At 44.3% G+C, this 19,028-nt stretch overlaps 2 protein-coding genes across 2 annotated transcripts in view; both read left to right on the top strand.

The window, feature by feature from the left end:
- Positions 1-4,159, top strand: part of UROC1 (urocanate hydratase 1) — a 35,739-nt gene extending 31,580 nt beyond the window's left edge. Inside the window, exons 19-20 of the mRNA XM_030956808.1 lie at positions 3,260-3,359; positions 3,941-4,159. Coding sequence (XP_030812668.1) covers positions 3,260-3,359; positions 3,941-4,081 — 241 coding nt within the window. The 3' untranslated portion in view covers positions 4,082-4,159. The remainder of the gene's footprint in view (positions 1-3,259; positions 3,360-3,940) is intronic.
- Positions 4,160-7,408: 3,249 nt separating this feature from the next.
- Positions 7,409-18,948, top strand: ZXDC (ZXD family zinc finger C). The gene is given in 11 exon segments (XM_030956933.1): positions 7,409-7,799; positions 7,802-8,446; positions 8,938-9,090; positions 9,983-10,061; positions 10,187-10,317; positions 10,910-11,080; positions 11,639-12,324; positions 13,036-13,120; positions 14,901-15,073; positions 15,845-15,946; positions 16,773-18,948. Coding segments are annotated over 11 exon segments (2,703 nt in total). The 3' UTR covers positions 16,860-18,948.
- The last annotated feature ends 80 nt before the right edge of the window (positions 18,949-19,028 follow it).

Below are 19,028 nucleotides of genomic sequence, written 5' to 3'. Positions count from 1 at the left end.
CAGCACAGCCCTCAGTGATTAAATTGCTGTGCCTCAGCGCAGAACGCAGGGCCTGGAAATCAGGTGTGTGTCTGCAGAGTCTCCACGAGCCACCACGCTGAGGCTCAGCTGTGGTGACCACGTTGTGTCACTAAGTGCCCTGGCCTGGACAGCCCCAAAGCCAGGCCAGGCAGGTGGCTCTGCTTGGCTTAACTCAGGTGGCACCACCTGGCGGGTGAAAGGGCTGCACCCCTTTGCCTTCTGAGGAGACACAGGAGTAATTTAAAGGTGGCAAGAGAAGAAAAACAAACCCCAGCCATAAAAATTTACTTTACTTGCCTGGAAAAGAGAGATGCTTTAAGTTTTTGACCTTGTTTTGCTTTTTCTCTGGAGCACTATAAATCCACCCGACTTTGCCATAAAGAAATCTCCATGTCTTTGATAAACTCCTTTTGCCATCAGCTGATTTGGAAATGTGAAAGTGAAAGTTTACATATATTTATAAAGAAAAATACATGTGATTAGAGTGAAATCCAGCTGTCATTGGCAAGGTTCTGCCCTGAGAATTCAGAAATGGGTAATTGCACTGCGCTTAGCTGCCAGTCCTTCCTGCAGAGGCTGGGCTTGCCTGGAACTGCTGCCAGATCTGCTGTGTCCTCCCTTTGAGACTGCACAAGTGCCTTTTACATGCTTTATTTTCTGTTACAGCCTTGTGGGACAAACAAGAAAGGCAGGATTAATATTTATTTAGCTGGAATCTGCATCACATGTACTCTGGGAGAGATTTAAGATTAACATAGTCTTGACTATAATTACAGCAAATGATTGTTATTCATTTTTTGCTGCCTGTTTGTTTGCAGCAGAATGTTTATTAGCACAGAGCCTGGATAACCTATAGTAACAAAAAGGCAAGAAGCAATTTAAGAATCCATCTGCACTGTCAACAGTGTGACATCTTGATTGTGAGAGAGGCCTTGTTTTCTTTGATCATCTTAGGAGGAGACATCTGGAAATTATAGGAGGTAGCTTAGGTCAAAATGCCACATGTTTCTTTAATTACCTGAAAATGTGACCCAATGCTAATGAAGGCAGAGAGAAGTTTTTCTAGAAAATCCATCATAACAAACATTGGCATTTAATGTAGGAGTGGTTTCAGGTAGTAGAACAGATCCTGGTGAGTGATTCTGATTTACACTGGAGTAACTCCATGGAAATTGATGGAAAGGCTTTAAATTTACCATTTTAAAGGTAAATTTAAAAATTTAAATTTTTAAAGTGCAAGTAGATCAGATGCTCCTTGTTCATGCCTAAGCTTCAAAGGATGTTCTTTGGGGTTCTGTGGACAGAGGGAATTTTTGCCACTGAAGGAACACCACCTTCCTATATGGAATATCCTTATAAAACATTGCTCCAGAGGTTTCTGTGGCTTTGGACTCTGACAGTGAAGAGCAGTGCTCTGTTCTTTGGCCTCTGTACACAGGAGCAGCAGAGTATGGTGGGCTAACTGGCCCTGCCACAATTACATTTGTTATCATCCAGTCTGGTCTCCTCTTTTGGAGAGGACAGTAACAACATGGGCTATTCAAAAAGTAGAATTTGCAAGAAATACAAATGTTTGGCTGTTTGTATTCATACCCAGATGAGACTAAGAGCAGAACTAGTGAAAGACTTCACACAGTAAAAACATCCTGGGAATTAAATTTCAGGCTGAAAAGAGTTGACAGTGTCAATCAAAAAGAATAATTTTATTTTGAAGAGTCAGAACTTACAATATTCAAACATCTCAATTGAAAATATGACTTTGTTTCAAACTTTCCAGTTAAAAAACCTAATTCATTCAGTGATGTTCTGCTGTGAGAACTGTCACTTTCAAGACAACTCTGCCTTTCACAGAAAATGCATTTGTAATAGTGACACATCTGATAATGGAAAAGTGGAGGAAATTCAGAGAATGAATTTGATGTGATGATGGTGAGATCTGGAGCCCTGAGTTCCTTGCTGAGCTCTGTGATTGGGTCCTACTTAACACACAGGTACTGTATGTGAGTAGTAGTAGAACTGCAATTAACATCACATGAGTAACAACATTCCACTGAAACTGAGAAAATGTGAGCTCTAGTTTCAGGAAGTAGATCTCAGGTTTGTGAGGCTCTAGTTTAGTCTCAATTCCCTATTTCCTCAGAAGCTCAAGTTACTGCTAGAAAATACACATTAAGAAACAATTCCTTCCTTGACTGGAAGATTCTCAACTCCTATCTGATTAATGGGCATGTCTGATGTTGTTCTATGTAAATTTTGTAAACTTATATTAACTATAAAACTCAGAGAACAGAATCCTGCCTCGAGGGATTTCCATTAGTGTCTCACACTGTGTACTGCTGTATGATATGCCCTGCCCATCAGGTATTGCTGATGCTGAGCTCCAATGCCAGAACGCTCACAGATTTACAGCAAGATTAATCTCCCAGCTGCATCCACCACTATTCACCATATGCCATGGAATGGGAGCTGAGCAGGCCAGATTCTGAAGTCAGACAAGATGTTTTGCTCTACGTGTTTTCCTTGTCCTTTAAAACCAGACTGTTATTTCTCCCAAGAATAATCTGTTCATTTTAACATATTTCTGTTCTTCTCCTGCCAATAAGTCTGCTTCCTGAAAAGTTGGCACTGAATGTCTTTAAACATCTCTGTATCTCATACAAAATGAATGATGGTTTTGGAAATGATTGAGGCAGATGTGCATTAAGTGGTGGTTAACACTTTTTTAATAAAACGCTTATGCTCTGTCATTTGTCCCAAGAGAATATAAATAGATCCATCTGCCTGCTGCTATAAGCACACTGTCCCCCTCACGATCCTGGCTAGATGTAGTGCAGCAAACATGAGGAGCTGAACCTTTAAAAACACCCTGAGACAGGTAAATCTCTGGCCCATCAGATCTGTTAACGTTTCTCCACCTGTTTTTACAGCCAGTACACAGTGCAGGACTCAGGACATAAAGAGCAAGCTTAATTTTTGGTATCCCTGCTTGGAGCAGGTTCTGACTCCCAGCTGGCCATTACAAGAAAGGTGGACTAGGTTTGCTGCAGGTCAGGAAATTAGGCCTGCTCCTGCTAAACACTCCTTTTTTTTTTATCATAAGTATAAAACATCACTGATAGTCTCTTATTCAGAATAATTTCTGTATTCTCATCCCTCTTCTTGCAGAACAACTGAACAAATCCTGTAAATTTTATGGTATTGGTTTGAATTTTGATTGATTCTCTTACATTTTTTTTAGGGGTGAAGTGATCAATGGGGGATTTGGCCTGGTTTTGGATGGCTCCAAGGAAGCTGAAGAACGAGCTAAGATGATGCTCAGCTGGGATGTTTCCAATGGAGTAAGCAAAACTCATTTATGTAAACTTTAATATTAATTTTTTTTTTAATTTGGGGACTCTTGCTTGTACATAGATCAAAATACAGAGTTTTGCTGATGGAAAAGGGGTTTATGATTTCTCTGGCTGTTGTAGAATTTCATCCTTACATGCTAGCAGAGAATTTAGCTCTTTGATTTCATAGTTGAAAATGCATTGAAGTGACATTTTCTTTTTAAAATATTTATCCTACTACAAAAGCATTGACTGCTTAAATGATACTGTTATCCAAAGCTAGTGCTAGTTTTACAGAGCTGGGATGGAGTGCACAATTATTTTTGCTGAGGGAATTTTGTAAGTTTACAAGGTACCTGGCTCTGCCAGTGTTTATCTGTCCAATGTTATGCATGGAAAAGTACCACGTTTACCCAAATACTACTCATAAAAATGAAGTATTACAAAAATTACTTGCAAAACCAGAAGGGAAATTAAAAACTGGCAGAGGGTTGAAAGATTTATTGTCACGAGTTGGGTGCCAGTTTTTGCACAATCATGGGGCAAGAGGAATGTCTGATTTTTGCACCCTCCGTTCTGCTGTCTGACAGGTCGCCAGGCGCTGCTGGTCGGGCAATGCCTTTGCTTATGAAACCATCTGCCAAGCCATGAAGGAAAATGGCACCCTGAGGGTGACTCTCCCTCACCAGGTGCTGGATGAGAACATCCTGGAGCAAGCCGTGAAGGATTAGTGGTACTCCAAGCGCAGTGTTGCTCCTCCAGATATATTTGATGTTGATTCCTTGATTTTGCTCTCTGGCCAAATGATAAAAGCCTTGCAACTGTCTGTTCCATGTGAGTTCTTTTTTTCCTCTCTAACTCATTAATGGGACAAATCTGTTTGTGACAGGTCCACCAGGAATAGTCTTTTCACCAACATATTTGGAACAATGTTTGCAATAACTGTTCATGATGGGAAAGGAATGGGAATTTTTTCCCTGAAAATTAAATGGGAAAAAATTCCTCAACAACCAAACAGTCACTTATTCCTCATAATATATAAATTAATGAATGCACAAAAGTAATTCTTAGCAGTCCTGTCTCATGCTAAGCATGGTCCTTGCACAGCACACGGGCTTCATTCTGACACAAACACAGTGGCAGCAGTCCCTTCCCCTGTGCACTTGCTCTGGAATGTCCCTCGACCTCCTGGCACTGTGTCCATCACCTCTTGGAATGGAAAGGGGTGTTACACACACAAACCTGCCTGTGCTGCTGCAGAGGGGATGTGATGAGCTGCAGACTCAGGACTGTGAAACTCCAGCCCTGCTGGAGCCCACGGTACCCACAGGTGAGCACTCTGCAGCTCTGCACTGCCTCTGCTGCTAAGAAAGGGAAGAGTTTATTCTGAATCACGAGTTCTTCGCTCTGTTCACGTACTGTGTCTCTCTCCAGATGAACAGCGAGAGTCTGGCATCTGCTTGAAACTGAGCCTTCTGTGAGGTGCAATCTGCAGTTGGTAGGAATTGCTTTACATTATGGAAAAAACCTGCCCACATTGCCAGTCCATATGATTGAGATGGGAGCAGTTGTCAGGCAGACTTGACAGCCTTTGCTTTGACATATGTTATGCATTACCTTATTAATAATCACAGTGGACTAGGTCCAAAGTTAGGGTATTGGTGTTGTGTGTAACCACTCTAATCTTCATAGCCCAAAACCACTGCTGGTTCTTCTTTGTCAAGAGGAACAACCAGAAAATACACTGGCTTTGCTTGCACCAAGGACTGTAGAGCTGTTCCATAGGCTCATCTTAATTCTGAGTTGCAAATGCCCCATAGATGAGATGTTGAAGAAATATTTATCACAAATTCTTCACCTTCGTATTATTCAGTACTGAGGTACCTGCCAACATGTTCATCTTTACATTCCAGGCACAAAAGGAACTTTATTTTTGTCCTAGTAGCCTTATTGCCCAGAGGACATACCCTTACCAGTATAGCCATGATTAATGTCTCCCTGGGAGTTTATAACTGGGCTGCCTGTAGGGACACACAGAACCCATAGGGATGAGTGCTATAAACAGCTACCAGCTGAAATTCAGATTATGAAATCTACTAATGAGGTAGCATGAGTTAAGGCAAAATGGGTCACAGAAAGGCAGTGAACTGGTGAGCAGTTGGTCTTATGTATGACTATTCACTGGAGTTTATTTCAGTGATGTGGTGTGTAGTTGTATGTAGATGTTTAAATCTACTTCAGTCTTTTAACTGCAAATCTACAGCACTTAACAAATGTGAACTGGCTGGGGTTTATAATACCTTTGGGAGGGCACAGGGAAACATTAACCTGTTGCTGTCAGGGATGAAATAGCAGGGAAACAGAAACCATAAACAACCCCAGGGCAAAGTTCCCTTTCTGAGCCCTGCTGAGCCTCATTTATCTGTCCTTTACTTGTGTGCAGAGAAGCTGAGACTGTGAATAGGCTGTTGCTGTGTGGGGGTGCTGATGTCATTTTTAGGTAGCTGACCTCACTGCTGGACAAAGCCAGTACAGGGAGAGGAGTTGTAAATCCATCTATCTGCAGGCATTGCATTGGATCTGATTTGGGCAGGGGATGTGCAATCAGTGAATTTCTGCAGTGCACGGAATTCTCAACCTTGCCAGGCTGAACCACCCTTCCTATGAATCTCAGCACCTTAACTTCGCTAAAATGCAGACACTTCTCCTGACCAACTGCATGGTTGCAGATGGAGGCAAGAGCTTGCTGACAGGCTTTACATCCTTCAGCCAGGGATGCACCTTTGTGTGAAGCAATAAACTCGGGTGCAGACCTATCTCTTCATAGGAACATGAAGGAAGGGACTGCAGAGACCTCCAGAGGGAGATTGGGATGTCTGGGGCCACCAAGGACAGAGAAGACCTACACCCAGTGGAGTTCTGGGTGTACCCACAGCTGCAGCTTCCCTGGAGCTGTGTGTGCCAGGTCCCAGTTCACACCCTGGCTGCAGGAGGTTCGATGCTCAGAAAGGAGGAATAATCTGAGCAGGAGAAGGATCACAGCACCATCTGCTGGGACTGCCCGACAGTCCCACAGCAGCAGGGAACTGGTAAATAGCAAATACAGGATTTTACATTTTCCTTAAGTGTTGGAGAGCCATAAGGCAGCTGAACATTCTTAAGGCGAAAGCTTTGCCCAAGAAAAAATTAAAAAAAAAATATGTGCATTAGCTGAATTTGTAGGATTTTTTTCCTTTTTTTTTTGGTGCTATTTTCTCTTGGGTGATGCTGTGCCATGGTTATGCTTGAACAGTGATTCTGCATTGCCTGGGGTTGGCCCATAGCGCTGTTTCCATATTTCCACTCATGGTGTGCAGGGTGTTTTGCTGAAGAATTTCCCTCTCTCAGCTCTCTGAGCCAGGCTGCACCCTCAGCACACACAATCCTACCCCTTGTGAGACCACATCTGGGATGCTGTGTCCAGTTCTGGGCTCCTCAGTACGAGAAAGACATGGAGCTGGTGGAGAAGGCTCAGTGAAGGGCCACAAAGATGATTTGAGGTCTGAACATCCCTAATGAGGAGAGACTGGGGGAGCAGAGCTTGTTAATTCTAGAGAGAGGAGATCTCATGAATCCATACACATATATATATCTCAAGTTAGCTGTCAACAGGATGGTGCCAGAGTCTTTTCAGTGGTGCCCAGCAACACGATGAGGAGCAATGGCCATGAACTAGAACACGAGGTGTTCCACCTCCACACGAGGAAGAACTTTTATACATTGAGGGTCCCCTTAATTCAGGGACTCTCCCTGGCCGTTAGCAGGGACACGGGCACACTCCCCAGTCCCTGCGGTGACGCCAGCGGTGCCAGCTGGATGTCGCAGAGCCTCTCCCGCTGTGTCACCCCCCCGGCCAGCCCTGCCCCGGGGCAGCCCCGCTCCGTCCCGTCCGCGGCTCCGCTCTCCGGGTTTCCCCAGCGCCGCCCGCTCCGCGGTTCCGCGCTCCGCGTTTCCGCTGCGGCCCGCGCCGGCCCCGCCCCGCGGCTCCGGTTTCAGGCGCTGCTACAGGGACCCCCAAGATGGAAACGCAGGGGCTGCCGGCCGCGGAGGCGGCCCGGGCCCGGCCCGCCGCGCAACATGGCGGCCCCGCCGCGCCGCCGCCGCCCGGCTGGGACCCGCCGCCCGCCGCCGCCTCCTCCGCCGGCAGCAGCCCGGCCCCGGGCCTCTACGTGAGCTTCCCGGTGCTGCTGCTGGAGGAGAAGCCGGAGCCCGGCGCCAGCTCGGCGCCCAGCGCGCCGCCGGCGGGGCCCGCGCCCGACAGCGACGGGCTCCTGCTCGTCTTCAACGTGGTGCGCGGTGCGGCCGAGCCCGGCGCGGGCGGCGGCGAAGCGGGGCGAGCCCAACCCGGCCCGCCGCCCGCCGAGCCGCCGGAGGAGGCCCCCGGCTCGGCCCCGCCGCCGCAGCCACCGCCTCCCCCCCGCCGCCGGCACCGCTGCCCCCCGCGGGCGGTGATGGCGGCGATGGCGGCGGGGCGGAGGACGGCGCCTTCTCGGGGACCATCACCATCAACAACCAGAGCCTGCTGGTGCGCATCGAGAACGGCGTCCTGACGCTGGGGCCCGGCGCCGAGCAGCCCGCGGCCGCCGCGCCCCCCGCCGCCGCCAGCCCCGCCGAGCCGCCGGGCGGGCCGCGGCCGCGCTCGCCGCCGGCCTTCGCCTGCCCGGAGCCGCGCTGCGGAGAGGCCTTTCCCCGCAAGCAGCAGCTGCGGCTGCACCGGCTCTCGGCGCACGGCGGCGGCGAGGACGGGCGGGGCGGCGCGGCGCGGCCCTTCGGCTGCCCCGTGCCGGGCTGCGCCTGGTCCTTCGCCACGGCCTACAAGCTGCGGCGGCACCTGCACTCGCACGACAAGCTGCGGCCGTTCGCCTGCGCGGCGCCGGGCTGCACCAAGCGCTTCACCACCGTGTACAACCTGCGGGCGCACAGCCGCGCCCACGAGCAGGAGGCGGCGCACAAGTGCGAGGCGTGCGGGCAGCGCTTCCCCAGCGCCGCCCGCCTCGCCGCCCACCGCCGCCGCAGCCACCTGGAGCCCGAGCGGCCCTTCCGCTGCGACTTCCCTGGTAAGCCGCCTCCGGGGCTGGGCTCTCTTCCCTCCCCTTCCACAGACTGTGATCGTCCCTGCCCTGAGGCCCTGTGGTGCTCGGCTCACTTCTGCTCCCGCTTCTCCTTCACCTTCGTGGTACCCCAGAATGCCAAGGAAGGTTCTCCAAACCACCCCTCAGTTACCAAGAGAAAAAGTTTGGGAGCAGGAGGATGCTGTGCCTTTCCTCCTGTGACTTTGTGCTGGTGCAGTGAAGCACCGCAAGACCCGGCGCCAGCGTTCAGTGCGCCTTAACCCAGACTATACCTGATTGCCCACCTTGGCAAAACAATTGTAATTCCTGGGAATAGTGCGTAGGATTTCGCTGTTTGGTTTTTTTCCATTTCCCTTGTTGTAATATCCTGAAAAACGAGCCTGAAAGTACCTCGCTAAAAGCTGGGAGGGAGAAAAGAGTGCAGTTTTGTGACTGAGTTTTGTCAAGCAGATGTGCTGTTTCCCTTTTCTCCCCAGGCTGTGAGCGAACGTTTATCACAGTGAGTGCATTATTCTCCCACAATCGAGCCCACTTCAGAGAGCAAGAGCAGTTCTCCTGCTCATTCCCTGGCTGTAACAAGCAGTATGACAAGGCCTGCCGACTGAAAATCCACATGAGGAGTCACACAGGTATTTACAGGGATGATTTGTACAAGGGGAAGTACATGGAGCATAATATGTGGAAAGTGAGTGGACTGCAGTGTGCTGGAAAAACTGAAAGTCAGGAAGGGTGACATTAGTTATTTGGAGTCAGAGAAAGCATTTGATTTTTGGCCTTCTGGGGGTAGGAGCCCACTGAATGAAATTGTCGTGTGCAAAGTAGTAAAGCACATACACAAAGGTGTGGCTTTTGTTGTTGCAGAGCTGTGGCTTTTGTCATTGTGCATTCTGTCCAGAAAAAACTATCCCAGCTCTATTCCCAAGTTCATAGATGTTCAAAACGTTGCATAAATTTTACTCTTGATACAAACAAACAGCTGAAAAACTCTCTGAGCATGTGGAATGTATGTATCAAGGTTTGGAACAAAAAGAAGATTAATTTCAGCATGCAAGCATGCCTGACTTGCAAGGACCACTGCAAACCTGAAATACAGCCTTGTCATGTTACTGGTGTGCCCTTTCTTTTCCTGGTTTCATGGTTTTACACTTTTGAGGTTTTTTTCAAGTGTCACTTGAAGTTCATAGGTGTGATGGAAACCAAATCACACTTCACAGTCTTGTAATCAAGACACAGTGGCAGACCATGAAAACAGGAAAAAACAGTTCAGTTGTGTTTCTCTTTTGAGTAATGCTGTTAGTGACTATTGAAGCACCTTCAGGATGTGAGGTGGATTGATAAATACTTGTGCTCTCTGATGCAATAGCATGGAGTTGAAGAAAGCCCAGATTGTAGGAGGAGAAGGGACATGATAGTACTCTGCTGTGTATTGCAGGAGGGGCTGGTTGAGTTGTCTTAAGTTAATTAAACTAGTAGCAGTATGTGTTTTGTATTAGATTATTAATCTAACATTTTTTATTCAAGGTGAAAGACCTTTTATCTGTGACTTTGAAGGCTGTGGCTGGTCTTTTACCAGTATGTCCAAGCTTCTGAGGCATAAAAGGTAAAGGAAACTTTTTCTGATTATACTGTGCTAAGCCACTGGCTGTTTGCTTGTCTTTGTTTCTCTTCCAGTAGCTAAGCAGTAGTGGATTTAATCATGCCACTGACAATTTCATTCCCTTGTAGGAAACACGAAGATGACAGGAGATTCATGTGCCCAGTAGAAGGCTGTGGGAAGTCCTTCACAAGAGCAGAGCACTTGAAAGGCCACAGTATAACTCACCTTGGTACAAAACCATTTGAGTGTCCAGTAGAAGGTATTGCTCCACTCCCATATGTGTTTCTTGGTAACTGGTGTGTATTTTTGTCTAAAGGTTATGTGTGCTTGGTACAGCACTGGAACAATTAAGAGTGAGTCTTCTAATAGGGTTTGAAGAGGTAAAACTGAACAGAAGTCTTGAGCAAGTGATCGTTCCCAAGTTAGGAATGACAGAGCAAACTCTATTTCATACTGTAGTTTGACTACCCTCACCACTTCAATGGGACTCCAGAAGCAAAGATTTTTGGGTGTGATCTGGATTATTCAGCTCTTTTTTAAAGTAAAGCAGCTCCCTTTTTTCTCCCTTTTGTGGTGTTTCCAGCTGTTGTCATGAAGAATTTCAGATGCCATAGTGTTAAAAGGTTGTGCTTTACACTGAGTCACTTAAGAGTTTTATGTTGTCAGAAAGAAGTTGTTAAACTGTCCTACCCTTTGACAGATTTACTTTCTTGTGGTTCCTCTGAGTGTATGCACAGGTGCTGCAAAATAGCAAGTAGAGGGTAGTCTGATTTGTTAAGACATTAAATATGAATATTAAATTGAAACTTCATTAAATTTGAAACTTCAAAGCCTTATATATCTTCTTGCAGGCTGTTGTGCAAAATTTTCAGCACGAAGTAGTCTGTATATTCACTCCAAAAAACATCTTCAGGATGTGGACTCATTAAAGTCGCGGTGCCCTGTTTCCAGCTGTAATAAACTGTTCACTTCCAAACACAGCATGAAAACGCACATGGTCAAGCAGCATAACTTCAGCCCAGGTAAAGTGTTTGTCTCTGGCTATCACAGGGTGCAGTGGAAAAATTAAGTGCTTTATTAAGGAAAATGTGTAATTTACTGATGTTGAAATCTGAGTTCCATGGATATGAATGACACAATCTTTTCTGAGACTGAAGTTGGTTTCACGCTCTAAAATTCAGTGGGATCTCTGAGTATCAGAAAGTGATACTTGAGCATGACCTCTGAAATTGTGAGAAATTGCAGCATTTTTCAATGAAGCAGAGCTTGTCCTTTTCCATGCCATCTGTAAAATATGAATAAGGACTAACAGGATTTCTCTTTTCACTCCTTTCACTCCTCTACAAGCTGTACTTAGCCTGCACTGCCTTAGTGTTATTTTTTGGCAAGTGCTTTTATAAGCACACCTCTCAGTAAAAGAATGAACTTATTTTGGTAGGCTGCTTTTCCCTAAATCTGCTTTTAAGGAAGGTGGGAATGTTTAGTAGGCTAAGAATATAGAATTTTATAGAATTTTAAGCTTCCTTTTCTTCCTGTTGTCTGTGGAAGCTGTGTCTTATAACCAAACCCTTCTCTTCCAGATCTCCTAACTCAGCTGGAAGCAACCTGCTCCCTCACCCCCAGCAGTGAGCTCACTAGTCCAGGGCAGAGTGATCTCAGCAACATGGACCTCGTCTCCCTGTTTTCCAACGTGTCCAGTAACAATTCTGGAATTGCAGCGGACATGGCTCTGGTGAACTCTGGGATCGTCACCATCGATGTGGCCTCGGTGGGCTCGACACTGGGGGGGAGCCTGCCTGTCAGTAACAGCTCCCTAAGCCAGGCAGTGGATCCCTTGATCCTGGTGGCAAGCAGTGACATGCCCCAGAGCCTGGACAGTTCTCTCCTGCTGGGAACCAATGCAACAGTTCTACAGCAAAGCACTTTAAATTTGGATGATGTACAGACTGTCAATGCCGAAGCCTTGGGTTCGCTGGCGTCTCTGTCAGTGAGGAATTCCAGTCAGGATGTGCACGGGCTGACATGCAGCAATAATTTAACAATGGACACAGCCACTTTGACTCCTTCCAGCAGCCTCGGCAGCACCAACGTGCCTGAGTTACTGACACCAGTTAAAGCTGAACGGAATTTGCTCCCCAGCTCAGATGTGGTTGGTCAGCAGGAGGGCAGCAAAGTCGTGACACAGTTTGTGTTCTCCAATCCCCCAGGGAGTTACAGTGCACAGAAGGAAATGGATCTTGGTGCAGTGACTGGCAGCTCGTTTTTGGTATGCAGTAACTGTATTCACTTCACCCCTAGATGAGACAGCCTGACTTTTGGGGTATCCCTGGCTACTCACATCTTATTGGGAGACCTTTCAGATTTTGAAGATCATGCATTTTGTCTCTCTTTTGATGAAAGATGTAGAACGATGTGTTGAGTAGTGTGTTTTCACAGGTAGATTGAGTGTGGTGACAGGGTCTAAGAAATACTGAAATTCTGGTGGGGACAGTTCGGGAAGAACCTTTCAAAATAAGCAGCTGCCCATCTGAAATGGAATTTGCAAGAACACCCAAGAATAAGTGTTACACGTGTTACTTGTTCATTTCATTCCAGGGAAGGATTTGGGCTGTAACAGTAACTGCAGCATTTTCATTCCAGTCTGCATTCCTCTTTTAAGTACTTTTCCCTTTCTGTTTCACTGTGTTATTGGAGAATTAACTTTTTGTTTATGTTATGAAGTACATGTTTACACTCTTAAAATCTGAGCCCTTACAAATGTGGAGCTAACAACTTCTTGTGTGGAGCTCCAGATATTGAGTAGATACAGGGAATTTATTGAAACTCTAATCAGAAGATCAGGGGAAACTAGAATTCAGCGTTTGCAGCATAGAAGATAACTGCATCTGAGAACTCATTAATGTGTGTTTTCATTATCTTGTTTCGTTCTTAATTCCAAAAACCTTGCATCTCTGGGCTTTTTTATTCCTTTAACTAGGAGAGCAGTGGGTCTGCGAGAACAGACTACAGAGCCATTCAGCTGGCCAAGAAAAAGAAACAAAAAGGGAATGGCAGCAGCACAGGTGAGAAGCCATTAGTTCTGTTACATTTACTGAATAAAAATATTTAGTAATTTTGGCAGTGCAGTGGGAGCAGGTTTCTGAGTAACATTCTTAAATGTCCTGTCCTGTTTATTGATAGTTAAAATAATTATGCATGTGGTGTACCATCTGTTACTCAGGATAATCACATTCTGTGGAATACCAGATTCATGGGAAGTTTACAAAGAAAGCTGTGCCCTGTGTTTCATGATTATTAACAAGACACTAACTGTCCATCCCTTCATCTGCTTTTTATTACAGCTAAAAATTATTTACTGTGCTTTCTGTTGTTTATGCTTTTGGTCTTGTCTAGGGGGTTCTTTTACTCAGTACAGACAATGGAAATTTCACCTAGATTTTGCTTTTGTGTTTCATGTAGTAACAGTGTGAAGGAATTTATTTTTTGATTATCTAGATATACTCAAACCTCTCTCTTATACTTTAGCCTTGTAGAGCATTCTTATGCAGGGTGAGTTTAGGTCATGATTCCAGATGTGTCCTCTTAGTTTCACTCAGAGCCATTTGATGTGAATAATAACCATTCCTTTGTCAGATCAAATGGGGTCCATGGTTCCCTGTACTTGCACAAGCTCAGGTGTTTGAGTTGTGTCTACCTTTGGAGCTGGGGTGGAATATTACAGATTTATGATACATCAATATCATATATATAGAGTGAGTTTAGTGCTGCCTTGCTGTGTCTTAGACTTCCCTCTGAAAATCAAGGCAAAAGTTTTTGAGGCAAGACTAGTTCTGATTTGAGAACTGTTTTGTTTGTGTATTTGTAAAATGCATATGTGCATACATTCTGTCTGGTTCAGCAAATCATCCCATGGAAGGAGAAGTGCTTTATGAAGCTAGTTCTAAGGGGCCTTATATTATCAAACACGTGCAGGTATCATCAAACATGTCTTTTGGACATTAGTTTAAAAAATATGATTGCACTTTGCATGACTCCTAAGATGACCTCAGAAAATTCCTGTTTCTGTTCCTGTTCAAGACTCCCAATAGTCCACTTTTCACCAGCTGTTGCCTTAATGGTATGCTGTGCCTCTCAAAGAGGTCTAGAGAGTCTTGTATTTCTGATTGGTTTAACTAGATTGAGTGAATACTGTAGAGGGAAGTTCAGGGTTTAAATATAGGTTATCCAAGCCCTTCATTTATTACAGATTTTTTTTAAAAATCCAAACAAAAACCTGAATTGACAGGACTGTATTATTACATTTGTTTTGATTAGGGTTTTTGTTTTCAGCTTGTGATACAGCAGCTGGTTCATCCTGCTTTAAACTGAAAAGAAGCTCAAGGTTGTGATAGTTGCACTTGTATAGCCTGTTCTACCTAGTAGTCCTTGAAATCTTCCTGTAAATAATGATCTTCACTATGCTTTTTTTACAGTTTAGAAAAATCATATGCATGACATCTCAGGAAATGAGTTGCAGAATGAAAAATAGAAAATGCAATCCTACTTCCTAATTCCTTTCTGTAACACCACAAATATGCTGATATTTCTGTTTTACCACAAAGGAGGGCCCTAAGCTTAGCAGTTTGTGATTTTTCAGTGGTGTTCAGGTAAAAAGGTGCTCAGTCAGCAGCTGGAGTTCACCAGCTGAGTGCTCTCTGCCTTTGAGCAGTTGTCAGATGGTGCTTAATTACATTGCACTGCTGTGGGCATTTGCTGTGTGCTCTAAACAGCTGCAAAAAGTTGAAAAATACTAGTAGAAAACTCTAGCAAATTCATCTAAAGATTAAAATTGCTTTCTTTTAGGGGCATCTGGTTCTGGTCAGAGGAAAAACAAGGGTGGTAAAGTAAGCCCAACCAACTTTTCTTCCTCTACTCCTGGCAGTCGACTGGGTGGTAACATAGTTCTGCCAAATGGAGGGCTAACAATAAGGGACCCTGCCACTGGAGCCCAGTATGTGCAAATTCAGCTTCTTCAGGTAAGGGCTGAGGAGAAAAAAACATGCTCAGCTTCTCTGCTATCCAGATTTGCATTTATGGAAGAATTTGAGTGTTTGTGAACTCAAGTCCTACTACTGCCCCTGGATGGATTCTTGAGCCCTGCAGTATTCTTACATTATTCTACCTTTTATTTATAAAGTAAATGAGACATCAAAATGTTCCTGCAAAAAGAAGTTTCAGCCTAAACTGTTATTTCTCTTATCTGCTGAAATAAAGCTTAGAATTAAAAAAAACCAAAACCTATTAATTAGTGGAGGCTGATTAGTGGTGCATGGCAGGTAATAGGTTTTTTGCCAGGTGTAGCTGTGTAGTATTCAGAGAAAGGCTAAGTTCCTTCTCCTTCTTTGCTAATAGCTCTGTTGTGGAGAGACCTATGGGCTGAGTTCTCCATTGATCTATTTTTGATGGATGTACACATTTGTAACTTTCATGTTAAGTTTAAGCTTCATGAAAACATGTGAAACTTGTTGCATGTTTCTGTGTTAGATTTGTTGAAAGAAGAACCCTTACTTCCTCTTCAGATCTTGCCAGTGTTCCAAGTTGATGAGGACAGGATAATAGGTTGCACACTGAGCTAGGTTCAGATTTAAGTTGTAGTTAGCTTTCCACATCTTTGTGGAGCTGGGCCTTTCTAGTACAGTGCACTGGCTTTATCAGGTATTTGAAGGTTGTGAGACTGAGTGAAATTTGCCATATTGTGCTGAAATACCTGGGGGTTGTGTAACTTGATCATGTTTCTGCATTCACAGGATGAGTCCCCAGGAGAGGGAGATCTTCCCTTTCAGCTGAGCTCTCAGTCTTCCTCATCACATTCTCAGCTTACAGTGGATTTACCTGTTTACATACTTCAGGTACAGCATGTCAAGCCACTGGGTTTTATTGCCTTGCTTGAATGTAAAGAGAGTTTACTGTGAGCACTCTCATGTTCTGCCTGATGAAAACACCTTGTTTTCCATTGGGAGTTGAATTCCATTCACAAGGAATAGTAAGCAGAGAGCTGCACTGCACAAAGTATCTTGTGTCGGTTACCAACCTTTGACACATCAGAAGTGTTGGGTTTTTTTTCCTCTGTTACTGAGTAATGAATAACTAAAACTTATTTTTTCTGAAATGTCCTACCCTTGTTTTCCTGATCCCATCCTGCAGATACCAGGTGGGTCAAGAAAGAGGATCAGAATTGGAATGTTGCAGGCTACAGAAAGGTGGGGTGGGAAGTGGGAAATAGAATCTTGAACCTAGATTTTGGAGTGGTGCCCTTATGGGAGTGTCAGTTAAGTTTAGAAGCCTGATTAGGGACCTCATTTTTGATAAACTCTGCAATGTACCTATTCCTGCCAAGTGGGTTTCTCCTGGATAGAAAAGAAATCTTTTTTGTTGAGGAGGGGCACTTTCCTCAAAACCTATGAGAGAAGTGGGACTGAGTGGGACATGGTAGAGAGTTAAAGAAGGAAAAAGTGATTTTAAATCTATTTCCATTAATAATGCTCATCTGAAGTGTTCCATAGGGAAACTGGCAACAGTGTTTGGGTGGATCGCTGAAGTGGAAAAGCTTTGGGTTTCCTCTGAGCCATTCCAAGCATTTCTCTGGTGTTGAATAAATGTCAAGATAATCTTGCTGATAAGCACTGAAACCATCTAGAGGTGAAAGTAGTTCATGCTGTCTGTTTGCTTTAACAGGAACCACACAATTCCACCGAAGATGATGCAGGTTCTGATAACTCTCAGTTCACTGGAAGCACAATAAATTTACAGGATCTGGAATGACGATTATTAAGAACAGTTACTTGAAAACAAATTGGGCAATCATGACAGAGTGAGATTACTGTGTGGGTCTTTTTCCAAGGAAAATAGGAAAAGTAGGAGAACTGAAGTATGGTTGCACTCTTTGTGATTTGCTTAAGACAGTTGCAGCTGAAAGATTTTTCTTTAAAAATGTAAATCCCACTTGATGTGCCTGTGTAAGATACCCTGTCTGCCTGGTGGTTGGGAGGCTGAGGCAGACTGCTGTACAGTGTTGTTTCAGGGAGAAGTACTTTATTACACTTCAAACTGAGGTAATATTTACTGTTTTCACAGGAAAGCAAGTATTCCACAGCTAACAAATGCAAATTTATAATCCTGCCTGCGACATTTAAAACTTTCCTTCCATTGGTCTCCTCCTGAAGCCAGTGGCATCAAGGAATTAAGAGCTAAATTTTGCAAGTGTTTTTCACACACAAAGAAAAGGATTGTTTTGGCCCCTGTGTTTGGCAGAAAACCAGAATAAATTGTCACATGTAACAAAATTAATGCTCTATGCCATGAAAATGAGATGCTCTAAAATCTTTGTTTTAGAAAGCTAGATTCTAAATGTTAACTTAGCTGTGAATCAGTTTGTAGCTCATGTTGAGTTTCTCCCTTTCCTTGCTCCTGCATCCCAAATACTTTGCTGAATTCTTCCAGCAAAACTTGAAAAAGAAAACTGCAATAGAACTGTACTCACTGTAAGTGATTTGCTAAGAGTCCAACGGCATCTGAGAGAGGTTTGTTTTATCTTTGTGTTCCCTTTTTTGGGAGGAATGTTGACCGTCATGTAAATTTAAGCACCTTGATTTTTATCTCATCTATAAACCGCTGCCGAGTTACCTGTGAACTGGTCACTACCTTTTTATTTAGCGTTGTTTGGTGTTTTTGTTTTGTTAACTGAACACTGTTAACACGTGTTCTTTATTGCTATCCCAGAGTGTCAGATGCACCTGGAGCTGGTTTACAAAATATGCAGTTGTCAGAGTATTTTATGAGGGGGAAAGAGTTGTTACCCAGGAAGATTTGCCCCTGAAAAACTGCAGTTTCTCTTGGGGGTGGGGGGAAGAGGTTGTATGTACTCTACTTACTTGGATTGCAGACACCTAAATAAGTATAGGGTTGTATAGGGGAAAAAAAACCCCCTTTGGTTACGTTTTAAGGTAGTAATTTAATTGTTTCCTATGGTGATGTTCTGAATGCCTGTAAAAGTATGTATAGGAGTTTGATAAAAGACTGTTTGTACTTTTTTTTATTCTCAGTGAGGTGTGTGTATGCACATATGTGTATTTTCTTTTTTTTTTTTTTACAAAATAAGATGTGTCACAGAGGAGAACGTTGTGATCTTTTTAATCTTGCACATATTTATTTATTTTACAGTTATACTGATGTTAAATTCACATGAGGTCGTTCAGAAATGCTTTTACTTCCTGTGCCTTTTGAACTATGTATGTGTCCATATAAATGCTTTTTTGATTGCAGACTTGGGGAGGAAAAAAAGCATACAGGTTACAGTGAACTTCAGCTCCTGATTTGTAGGCAGTATTATATCTCTGGTTGAACCAGCTTCATTTTTCTATCTTTAGCCTAACTGAGCATTGAGGTCTCTCTGTTCCTCTCACTCTGAGTTTACAGCTTACATCCAGGGAAAGTCTGAACCCTCTCAGGCTGGGCTTTCAAACCAGTTGGTAGCTGAGATCTCCTGGTGGCTGTGGCTGCAGCAGAGTCCACTCCTGAGAGGTGGAAGGATTGAGGAGGAATTGTGCTGAGGGGTCACCGCACTCTCCTGGAAGCTGAGACACCTCGAGCTCCCAATGCCTACATTATTCTGTTCTCAAGGACCATACCAGTTTGTAATCCATTGAAATGGCCAAGGAACACTCCATCTTTTTATGGGACTTGCAACCAAATCTTTCTACTTCTGAAAATGTACCTCACTCAGCTTTGTAAGTGAATGTAAAGTGCTAACCTCTTGAGGGCAGAAACTTGGATCACTTGGCTAGGGCTCCATTGCTGGCAATGGATACTTGAAGAACTGCTGGTGCAAAAGGGTTAATAAAGCTTTTTTTTTTATGGTCACTTTGTCACAGGGGATTGTTCTTTGCATGGATGCATCTGACACCAAGCTAATTACTGGCAGCTTGATTTCTG

Source organism: Camarhynchus parvulus, chromosome 12 (genome assembly GCF_901933205.1).
Source record: "Camarhynchus parvulus chromosome 12, STF_HiC, whole genome shotgun sequence".
NCBI lineage: Eukaryota > Metazoa > Chordata > Aves > Passeriformes > Thraupidae > Camarhynchus > Camarhynchus parvulus.
This window is presented reverse-complemented; position numbering and strand designations above follow the sequence as displayed.